The sequence below is a fragment of the Hippopotamus amphibius genome, chromosome 1, assembly GCF_030028045.1.
Source record: "Hippopotamus amphibius kiboko isolate mHipAmp2 chromosome 1, mHipAmp2.hap2, whole genome shotgun sequence".
Taxonomy (NCBI): Eukaryota; Metazoa; Chordata; class Mammalia; order Artiodactyla; family Hippopotamidae; genus Hippopotamus; species Hippopotamus amphibius.
Genome location: NC_080186.1, coordinates 81,427,701 through 81,439,248, shown reverse-complemented (window position 1 = coordinate 81,439,248; position 11,548 = coordinate 81,427,701). Strand labels below are relative to the sequence as shown.

General features: G+C 37.2%; 1 protein-coding gene across 2 annotated transcripts; it reads left to right on the top strand.

Annotated features, from left to right (window-relative positions):
- The first annotated feature begins 300 nt into the window (after nucleotides 1–300).
- USP1 (ubiquitin specific peptidase 1) lies at nucleotides 301–11,500 on the top strand. Of its 2 annotated transcripts, XM_057717600.1 has the most exons (9): nucleotides 301–927; nucleotides 3,010–3,248; nucleotides 4,515–4,635; nucleotides 5,179–5,283; nucleotides 5,821–5,981; nucleotides 7,364–8,049; nucleotides 8,711–8,881; nucleotides 9,562–9,763; nucleotides 10,709–11,500. In XM_057717600.1, exons 2-9 carry the CDS (start codon nucleotides 3,079–3,081, stop codon nucleotides 11,442–11,444), a joined length of 2,352 nt encoding a protein of 783 aa, XP_057573583.1. In that variant the 5' UTR covers nucleotides 301–927; nucleotides 3,010–3,078; the 3' UTR covers nucleotides 11,445–11,500. The 2 variants fall into 2 exon arrangements, with proteins under 2 accessions (XP_057573583.1, XP_057573586.1); XM_057717603.1 differs by lacking the exon at nucleotides 5,179–5,283.
- The last annotated feature ends 48 nt before the right edge of the window (nucleotides 11,501–11,548 follow it).

Sequence of the window (11,548 nt, the reverse complement as noted above, 5' to 3'; positions counted from 1 at the left end):
TCTTTTTGGTATTGGCTGGACTGCCTTTCCCCGCCCACCCAGTGGGCTTTTGTCTAGGTACTTCAGATTGGCTCCTCCTGGGCGGCGAGGGGCAGGGTAGGGGGGTTGCTCATCACGGATTGGTGGATTTGAGCACCTGCTGGCCCCTTTTCGAGAAAGGAGCCCATCCCATCTTGTCTCTGTCCCGTCTCCCGACCCGTACGCTCCTCCCTCAACTCTCGCTCACGAATGGTTAAAAAAAAAAAAAAAAAAAAAAAGGATGTGAGGCTCGAGCCCGCCAGCCAGGCCTCTAGCTCCGAGCGCGCGCCCTCAGCGAGGCCCCGCGCGAGCTGCCCGTGACGCTGCCTGCGCTGTTTGAAACTGCAGAACCCGTTACCAGCTTGGGGCAACTACCGTTCCAGCTGGTTCCGGAGCCCGTGCGCGCCAGGGGGACGAGTGGCGGGCGCGAGGTGGCTCTGGCCTTTCGCGTCTCTGCAGCGTGGAGACTAGAACCGGCACTTTCGTAGGACGCCACCTCCAATCGCAGCGCTGGCGCGGGCGGAGGCTAAAACACGGGGGTCCTGAGACTGAGGAAAACGCGCCAAGTTCCCGTCGGTGGTGGAGTGAGGAAGACCCTAGCGGTTCGGGCGCCCGGCGAGCGGAGCCGCTTCTGGGGCTCCTTGCCGTCCCGGGGCGGGGGCGGGCGCGGGCTGGCGCCGCTCCGGCGATGTAGTTGGTGCCGGCGCCGGGCAGGACCTAGCGGCAGCCCGGGTTCCCGCTCTTGAGAGCGAATGGTCACTCCCCCGCGGGGAGGACGATCCCGCCAGCTTTTCCGTGGGTCGACGGCCCCCGCGGGCTCGAGGCAGGGGCTCACCTGTCGCACCCGCACTCACCGCGATTGGACTCGCCGGCGTCGCCGCCGCGGACCTCGCTCTGGGCCATGACCAGGTGAGGGGGGGCCCGTGGAGGAGGGGCCGGTGTCCGGGCGCCGCAGCAAGTTGTGCCGGCGCCCGAGGGGGCCGCGGGGAGGACTCCGGCTCCTTCGGTGCTGCGCCTCTGCCCAGCTGCCAGCCAAGCCCTCCGCGCAGCGGGCGGCGCCCCCTCCTGCCGCCGCTGGGGACTCGAGGCAGGTGCGGGCCGGCAGTAAATAGGCCAGCTCCGCGGGCGAAGGGTCGGGAGCTGCGGTTCTGCTTAAAGACGCCTCCCGTCGGGTGGGTGCAGCGTCGGACGCGCACGGACATCGACACCGTCCCGTCATCTTCTCACTTTCTTTTCGTTCCTAGTGTGTGTGGGGTAGGGAGAAGAAATGTTTGCGCTTAACGTTGTCCTGTGTCGGTGATTGCTGAATTTTACCGCGCAGCTTAACTTTTATTTTTTCTACAAGTGTTTAGAACGCCACGTGTTTTAAAGCTTTGTCAAGCATGTTATCCTTGTTTTACATTTTTGCTGAAAAGTTGTAATTGAGTCGTGCCATCTTATGGAGGAAAGAACTTGAAACTGATGGCATTTAGTGTTCACGCTGTCATTTGTTAACAACATTTAATGTTCTGTTTATCGTGTTTTCTGCGAAACTTGATTTAGAGTTACGGGAGAAATATTTTTGATGTAACAACCCCCAGTGATAAGGACAGCCAGGAGCAAGAAACCGTATAGCATAAGATACGGCACCTGGTAAAATGTTATATTCTAGGCAGTATTAATGTTTCGTCATTGCTTTGAGGAGCCCGGTGGGTTGGTTTATTGATTAGGATTGATGATGTTATTTCAGCTGCTTGGTCATTTTTTTCTTACATTTAAGTCCGGTTGCTGTGTCTGTTAGGGAATCCAGTTTCCGTCATTTATTAGAATTGGTTCCCAAGAAGAATCTTTTACAAGAGTGACTAATGCTTAAGAGATCCCTGACACTGGTGCAGGCTGGTTTATCATTCGTAATAGCATTTCATCAGTAGCATTAAAGTGGCCAGGAGAGTAAATTGAGTTGCAGAGAGGATGGGGAAAAAGGTCGGCTTTCCAATTATTCCTGAGTTGTCTCGAAAAGGTGGTTTCACTGCCGAGTTCAGTGTTGTGAATTCCCAGTTCAGAGGCAGCGAATGACATGCTTAAGGATGAAATTTACTTCATCCTGTTACTCTCTACCTGTATTATAAAGTCATTGAGTTTTTGGACTCCTGCGTGATTTTCTGGTAATACTCCAGTGAGATAATTTTTCCTAACATCTTCCTAATGAAAAATAGGACTGAAGTGTAAAATAACTACTACAAATACAGCCTTTTTTTTTTTAAATCCAAAAGTTTTATTTTAAAACAGGGAAGAAAGTTTGCAGAAGGCAAACTTTTTTTTCCTGCTTAAAGCAGTATTTTTAAAAATTCTGTAGTTAAAAAAAGTTTGAAAAGTCAGTATATTTTGGTTTTTAATGCATCAGAATTTAGTATTTACAAAGTACAGCAGTTTTTTTACACCATTATCCCAACTTTGCATATGGTTTATTACTTCTCACACAAGTTTTTAGGTGTAAACTTAACACTAGACCTACGCCTTTCTTTGTATGCAGATTATACTTTAAACAGACTATTTCATACAACTAGAAAAGACCTTCGAAGGAGAACTCGGTCTCTTCTAGCACTCCTTTGATTTCCCATTCATCCCTCTGTTTCCCACCTTGTATTTTAGAATTAGAGATGGTAGTTGCTCAATGTTTTCTGAATGAACTAATAATAAAATTTTTACCCCTCAACGATACTACTTTACTATAGGTCTACTATTGAAATGGGGTATTTTGTGATGTAACCCTTAATCTAATAGCAGTCTAATAAAAGTTCAGTATCTGACTTTTTTTCGTTTAAGAAAGTTGAGGACAAATGGCAACTCCTTCATTTAAGCAATAAACATTGGCTGCCTGTTGTGGGCATTAGATTTTCAAATACAAAGTTCTAATTAGCACCATTCCTTGGTAAATTTGTTTTCAGAAATAATGATTTTATTGCCTACAGCTGATAATTGAAAACTAACAACCTTTTTTCTGGTTAACAGATATGATTGGTGATTACAAGGTCCCTGTATAAATTAATTCTTGTCAGCTCCTTGGGATTTGAAGAGAAAATGCCTGGTGTCATACCTAGTGAAAGTAATGGGCTTTCAAGAGGTAGTCCATCGAAAAAAAACAGACTTTCCTTGAAGTTTTTTCAGAAAAAGGAAACCAAGAGAGCCTTGGATTTCACAGATTCTCAAGAAAATGAAGAAAAAACTTCTGAATATAGAGGATCTGAAATGTATGTATGTTATTTTCAGTATATTTCTGTACTTTTAAAAATTCCATGAAAAAGCAGTGAATTTAAGATTGATATCTGCAGTCATTCTGACCTAATCTCCATAGAGGGAGATTAAAAAAGTCTAGCAGTGTATAGTAGAAACAGGATAAAACTGGTGGTTCCCCACAGGGATCACACCACAGTTAACATTATAACTCATTTAAATTGTGCTCAGCCAATTAGGCTTACTTAGAGAAATGTTTATTGACTAAAATTATTTTTCAATTTAAACTTCATTTTAGTGCAATACATTTTATGTAAGGGTAAAGAAATCTGTGGGGGGTTTTTTGGTTCAAGAGACGTGACGGTTACCTGAGATAAACTTTGTAGTCATATCTAGTACGTGAATTCTCAAACCTGTTGTGGGGGGTACAATTGCAAATTATATTTAAAATAAACTTAAAAAATAATAAATGCTTTTGATGCAAATCCTTCAGTGACTGAAAAGAAGTCAAAACAAAATGGAATACTTTATTCCACCAATAGTTGCTCTAGTTGGAGTCTGCACTTGCTCTGTATTCAACACATAGGCACTCTGCTATATGACTAAGGTAGATTTGATCCCCTGTGTAATTTCCTAATATTTACCAGTAATCAGTTTAGGAGATTGTGTGTGCACTTTTTGTTAACCAGCATTCATGCGTATAAATACCTTGAGGTTTTAGAGTAATAGCTAGCAGCTGTAAAATAAAAATGCTCTGAGGACTATTTGTTAAACTGAGGTAAAAGAATTATAAACTTGAACAATTCATTTTTTAAGTGACGGACAACTGTATAAGTATCTTCATAGACTCTGTTTCCTCTTTAATCTTTTATTAACAGAATCTGACTTGGATAGTGCAGCTTTTCCCAAATATTGTCATATTCAGGTTATTCTCAGGTTTCTATTCAGAGTTAAACTACTTGATTAAAATGTCATGTTGGCTTAACAAATCATAGTACCAGTTCTGCAATTTTCTGCTCTGTAAAATGGGATTAACAGTCTCTTAATGGAATTGTTTTGAAGTTTGTTGAGTGTAATATTTTTAAAGTGCTTGTAAGACTTTTATTCTGGGTATACAGCAATTTTTGCACCTGTATAGATTAATTCTCTTAAAATGCTATCTGAATAAAATCCACATACTTTTCAGGTCATACAACTTTTGGGAAAAGACTGAATCTAGGGAAGTAATATTTCCACTTTAAGATTCTACTTCATTATTCCTTTCTCTTCTCTGTACTTAATAGTGATCAAGTTGTTCCTGCAGCACAGTCCTCACCTATAAACTGTGAGAAGAGAGAAAATTTGTTACCGTTTGTGGGACTGAATAATCTCGGCAATACTTGTTATCTTAATAGTATCCTTCAGGTAAACTGACAGTTTTGCTATGTAATACAACTTTAGTAGGCAAAGAATGATTTAACACTTAATATTTTCTGAGAATTTAGGTTATTGAAGGATTTCAGTTGTCCATACTGTCTTTGTCTTTGATTGTAAATAAATCAGCATGGGGTAAAATAATCATGATTCTAAATTACACGTTACAAATTTCCTTTGAGGTGAGAGAAAGTGATATATTAAGTAAAACTGGGATAGCAAAATTGAGTAAACATTGGTTAAACTGAAGATGCCAAACTTTTAGTTTTTCTATGGTGATATTCATTTTAACCCTTGGAACTATCTGTTTCACGTTGTAGCCTTATATCTGGTCAGGTTCAGTGCTTTGCTGCACTGAGGGAAGATAGCAGGCTACTATGATGAAATAGAACAATTTTTGACACGATATCTTAATCTCAAAATTTTAAGTAATGCACATGTGAACATGCTCTACAAAAAAAAGCACGATAGTGTTTTAATGATTTTAGGTATATTGTTTGTTCAGTAAATACTCAAGACAATCTCACTTTATAGGTATTATATTTTTGTCCTGGTTTTAAATCTGGAGTGAAGCACTTATTTAATATTATTTCAAGGAAGAAAGAAGCCCTAAAAGATGAAGCCAATCAAAAAGATAAGGTAAAAAATAAAACTAATGGAAATTCACTTGCTCAGAAATGAAAAAGTAATAAATAGTTTTCATTTGGGAGGAGAATGACAAAATTATTTCTCTTAACAAATTACATCTGAGAATTAAATTTCTCATTGGCAATTTTTTTCATTCTTGCGGGGTAAGTAGCTAACTTGATTATCCCCTTTTATCAGTCATCTGATTTATTGTTTACCAGTAAACATTGTCTCACCATAATATATCGTACCTTTTTACCCCGTTACTTAGCTGTTGTGTTTTCAAACTGGCTAGCTTTTAGTATTTAAATAAATTTAAAGAAACTTTTGACTTACATAACTAGAAAACCATTATCACCCACATAATATGAAATAACCAAAAATATGCTTTAAAAATTTTTTTAAGTTTATTTTGTATACCTCCATAAAATTAGTGCTATGAAATTAGATTTAGAAAAGCTAAAAGTGGTGTCTGTTGAGAAGAAGACAAGAAGAGGGAAGGTACTTGATTTGTTCATAAATAAAAAATATTTGTGTGTTTCTTGACAGGGAAATTGCAAAGAAGATTCTTCAGCAAGTTATGAACTAATATGCAGCTTACAGTCCTTGATCATTTCAGTTGAACAGCTTCAGGCTAGTTTTCTCTTAAATCCAGAGAAATATACTGATGAACTAGCTACTCAGCCACGGCGACTACTTAACACACTCAGGTATAGTCTATTATATACTTTCAGGATTCCAGTTTAGCTACTTACCGCTTTCTTTGGAGAAGAGTGATATGTGAACAAAAGGCGGGAATAAAGGGCAAGGAAATTAGATACTACAGATCTACAGTCCTTAATATCCCAGAGGCTCCAAAGACTGGAAATTTTTTCATAAGATTGGTACTGAATTCATTGAATCTGAATTTGTAGGAGGCTGTTTATATGCTTTATTCATATTTATCTGTAACGTGAACATTCATACATGCTTCTGTAGACGTTGTGATGTGTGGGATTATGGGATGCTGTCCCTATCATGTTGGTGATACATATTTTACTTATGTGCCAGATTCTTTTTGAATCTGAAAAGTTCTGAGAATTACCACATTTGGTCCTAAGGAATCATCTAGGTCTGTGTTCAAAATAAATACAAGAACTGTAAATTCAAAGTGTTCTATTTTTGTTGTATGTACTTAGAAGAGAAATACTGGTTAACTGGATTAGATTTCTTTGTAGTATTGTCTTAAAAAATGAAACTTTATCCTATATACAGAACAGCTTTATTCAGAATATTACAGGGTTTAAGTCTTTAAGAAATTACTTAATCATTTACTTTAGGAATAGATCTGGATGTAATACATTGTCGTACATTTGTTAAGAGGCAGTGTAGTGTGGTGGCCAGGAGCAGGTTTTAAATCCTGACTTTTGCGTCTCTGTGACCTTGGGCAAGTTATCTGTAGATGGTGGTGATATAGTACTTACCTCATAGGGTTATTGTGAGAATTATACAAATAATATAAGAAGCATTTTGAGGGAATTCCCTCATGGTCCAGTGGTTAAGACTCTGCTTTCACTGCCAAGGGCCCGAGTTCAGTCCCTGGTTGGGGAACTAAGATCCCACAAGCTGTTAGACGTGGCCAAACAAAAATAAAACAAAAGTGAAAAGTTTGGGACTTCCCTGGTCCAGTGGTTAAGACTCCGCACTTCCACTGCAGGGGGCACAGGTTTGATCCCTGGTCAGGGGAACTAAGATCCCATATGCTATGTGGCAAGGCCAAAAAAAAAATTATACGTATATACATACGTATATATATATGGCATTTAGAATAAAGTGTGGTACATAGTACTGTATACATATTAGCTATTATTAACAGTATTTAGAAGATCAGAGTGTGATAATGAAAATTAGGTTAAATTTGTTTTTGTTTTTAGTTACAAGTTTAGGTAAGGAGTTTCAAATTAGTAGCTGAATAAATGTTTTTGGACTTTTAAATAATTTATGATACCCCTATAAATGAATTCATTTCTGTATGGAGAGATGGGTTTTTGTTTTTGTTTTGGTATTATATCTTCAAAACTAGAATAGATGAAATGGAAATTTTTATTTATAGGGAACTCAACCCTATGTATGAAGGATATCTACAGCATGATGCACAGGAAGTATTACAGTGTATTTTGGGAAACATTCAAGAAACATGCCAACTTCTTAAAAAAGAGGAAGTAAAAAACATGGCAGAGATATCTACTAAGGTAGAAGAAAAACATCAGAAAGAGGAAATGAGTGGTAATAACAGCACAGAGATGGACAATATGAGGCATTCTGAAGACTATAAAGAAAAACTGCCAAAAGGAAATGGGAAAAGAAAAAGTGACACTGAATTTGGTAACACGAAGAAAAAAGTGAAAGTCTCCAAGGAACACCAGTCTTCGGAAGAAAACCAGAGACAAACCAGATCAAAAAGAAAAGCTACAGGTGATTCATTAGATATTCCTCCTAAAATAATCCCCAAGTACATTTCTGAAAATGAGAGTGCAAGACCCTCACAAAAGAAATCAAGAGTTAAAATAAACTGGCTAAAGCCTGCAACTAAGCAACCCAGCATTCTTTCTAAATTCTGTAGTCTGGGTAAAATAACAAACCAAGAATCCAAAGGACAATCTAAAGAAAATGAATGTGATCTTGAAGAGGACTTGGGGAAGTATGAAAATGATAATACAACTAATGGTTGTGGACTCGAACCTCCAGGGAATAATGTTATGCCCGTTAATATTACTGAAGTTAAGCCCATAAACAAAGGTCAGTATAATTTATTCTTGGACATTGATAGGTAGGATTAACAGCTGCAGAACTGGGATTTTATCTTCTTAGATGCATATACGGTATAATATCTCACTAAAGTTTTAAGAGAAATTTAACACAGTGGTAACTAGTGTTTCAGGCACTACACTTAAAATATATTGTGTATGGATCTCACTAATTGTAAGGTAATAGTAATTTATGTTTATAAACTAGGGGAGTTCAATACATCTTAATGGCAAGAGAATATTTTACCACTTTATATATGTAGTATTTGACATAAACTCATTAAAGAAATTGCATTCACTAAGTAGTTATACCATACTTGAACTGGATTTCTACTTAGGTTCATACAGATCTCAGAAAATTTGTAGAATTGACGTGGTTAAATTTCATCCTTACTTTTAGGTATCTTTGGGAAGGAAGTTAAGAATTGACACAGTTGTGTTGAAACTTTTTAAGAGATAACAGTAATTCATTTTCAAAATTATCTTTACAGGGAGTTTATATTTCATGAGTAAGTCACCTCTTAGTGCCAATAAGCAAGTTGAGATATGAAAATCAGCCTTTTAGTCATGATATACTTTAAATGGAATAATGGTTATTCAGGCTATACTGAAATTCATCTGTATAGATTTGTGTTTTCCTTTTTTTGCTTTAGGTGCAGAGCAAATTGGTTTTGAGCTAGTGGAGAAATTATTTCAAGGTCAGCTGGTATTAAGGACTCGTTGCTTAGAATGTGAAAGTTTAACAGAAAGAAGAGAAGATTTTCAAGATATCAGTGTACCAGTGCAAGAAGATGAACTTTCCAAAGTAGAGGAGAGTTCTGAAAGTAAGCAAAATTGGAGTCTTACATGAACCACGGAATAATTATAGTTTTCCTCAACAAAGTGTAGTCTAATAAGTAGCTTGTATAATTACTGAGGAAGAAAAAGAAACTATCTTTTAGTATCTTTGGTATAATAAAATCTTGTTGCTTACCTAGCTTTGCTTGTTAATAGTTATTAGCATTTGGAAAGTTGTGGGATCTTTATTTTGATGTGTAGAGTATGTTATAATGGGAAAAGGAAATGCTTTAATGAGTTAATTTTTGGGTACCTAAATCTCTCAGAGCTACTGAGGATATTTTTGTTAACACCATATTGGAGCCAGTGTTTTGTCTTGTAATGTCATGGGACGTGATCATGAGACTGGTTTACTTGTTCAGATATTATAAATTGACTGTTAAAGGTCTGTCTCACATGGAGTTGGAGAGTAGGCTTATCTTGATTTTGCTGTCCCTATTGACTTCAAAAATGTTTTTTGGCTGACCAGATGTAAATATTTAGAGGTATGTGCACTGTTGAAGATGCACTTAAAAGTTTCTGAAACTTAAAAAAAATCTCTTTAGTTATTAGTTGGGAAGGATTAGTCAGTTAAAATTGCATGCTAATTCTGAACATAAAAATTTGTGACTTAAGTTTAATTTCTGAGAGATTTTTCATATGCGAGTGACAGGATTCTCTTGTATAGTTTCTCCAGAGCCAAAAACAGAAATGAAGACCCTGAGATGGGCAATTTCACAGTTTGCTTCAGTGGAGAGGATTGTAGGAGAAGATAAATATTTCTGTGAAAATTGCCATCATTATACTGAAGCTGAACGAAGCCTTTTGTTTGACAAAATGCCTGAAGTTATAACTATTCATTTGAAGTGCTTTGCTGCTAGTGGCTTGGAGTGAGTATTCTAAAGTTTTGTTCAAAATACTGTGATAGTAACAAAATAGTACAATAGTGTAATAGAAACTACTGAAATGAAGTAATTTTGGGAAAGTTCTTTAACAATTTCCCTGTAAAAAATGCATCAGTTTAAGTCCTTTTGGTATGAATGCATATGATTTGTTCACACATTTTTCATTTTCATTCCTTATTTGATTAATTAATTGGTTAAAGTAGGGAACAAATTTTGTGTATACATCAATATTTTTTTGAGGGCAGAAAAACAAAATTATTTTAATTTTAAGGTAAGGAAGCCAGGAAATAAAACTAGTCTGAATAATTTGAGTTGCAAATGTAAGTATCTGAAAGCAATTTTAAAATAGTAAATATAAAGATGCCAATTACATTTTAGATAGTCTCTGACTTTTTCTGACATGTATACATAATGTCATTGTAGGTTTTATTCCTTTTTATAATAATGAATTGTTTGGAATTACCATAGAGCTTCCCACACATTTTATTATGCCAGAAGATGACAGTCCTTTCTTTCAGTGGACTTTCCTTTGCTACAGTACAATTTTATTTATTTTTTTGTCCCCAGATCTTGGTTGTAGAGACAGACTTCAGATTAACATGATTTATTAAATGTAAAGGAAAAGGATTTTGAAGATCAGTATTTTTTTTTAATGCCATTTATTTTCTTATTGCACAAAATTAGAAAAATAAAGAAAACTAAGGGGGGAAGTGCCATATATTCTTCACAGAAGCACCTGAATATTAGTACTGATTTCAGTATTCTTTGTGTAAATGTTATACAAGATTGGGGTCTTCTTTGTATTTTGTGTTTTATTCATATGAGCAGTAAATATTAAGGATTCATTTAGACTTCATTTCACATTGTGTGTAAAACTGAATATATATAAAGTGGAATCCCAGAAAACTTTTTTTTTTCCCCTTTCCTAAGGTTTGATTGTTATGGTGGTGGACTTTCCAAGATCAACACTCCTTTACTGACACCTCTTAAGTTGTCACTAGAAGAATGGAGCACAAAGCCAACCAATGACAGCTATGGATTGTTTGCAGTTGTTATGCATAGTGGCATTACAATTAGTAGTGGGCATTATACTGCTTCTGTTAAAGTCACTGACCTTAACAGTTTAGAACTAGATAAGGAAAATTTCGTGATCAACCAGATGTGTGAAATAGGTAAGCCAGAACCATTGAATGAGGAGGAAGCAAGGGGTGTGGTCGAAAATTATGACGATGAAGAAGTGTCGATTAGAGTCAGTGGAAACACCCAGCCAAGTAAAGTTTTGAACAAAAAAAATGTAGAAGCTGTTGGACTTCTTGGAGGACAAAAGAGCAAAGCAGATTATGAGATATACAACAAAGCATCTAATCCTGATAAAGTTGCCAGTACAGCATTTGCTGAAAATAGAAATTCTGAGACTAACAATACTAATGGGACCCATGAATCTGATAGAAACAAGGAATCCAGTGACCAAATAGGCATTAACATTAGTGGTTTTGAAAACAAAATTTCATATGTAGTGCAAAGCTTAAAGGAGTACGAGGGGAAGTGGTTGCTTTTTGATGATTCTGAAGTGAAAGTTACTGAAGAGAAGGACTTTTTGAATTCTCTTTCCCCTTCTACATCTCCTACGTCTACTCCTTACTTGCTGTTTTATAAGAAATTGTAGAATGAGTGTATTTTCCCTGTGTATATATTAAACAGACCTGGACAAACATCGGTAAATTGATTACATCAAAGAGTCTTTAGCTTATCTTTTGAAGCTACTGGATA

Bases quoted from the DNA above. Each gene is read 5' to 3' on its own strand.
- USP1 (XM_057717600.1), top strand. From the start codon at position 3,079: ATGCCTGGTGTCATACCTAGTGAAAGTAATGGGCTTTCAAGAGGTAGT. The intron at 3,249-4,514 runs GTATGTATGTTA...TGTACTTAATAG, and splicing joins GAATATAGAGGATCTGAAAT to TGATCAAGTTGTTCCTGCAG. The intron at 8,050-8,710 runs GTCAGTATAATT...TTTTTGCTTTAG, and splicing joins AGTTAAGCCCATAAACAAAG to GTGCAGAGCAAATTGGTTTT.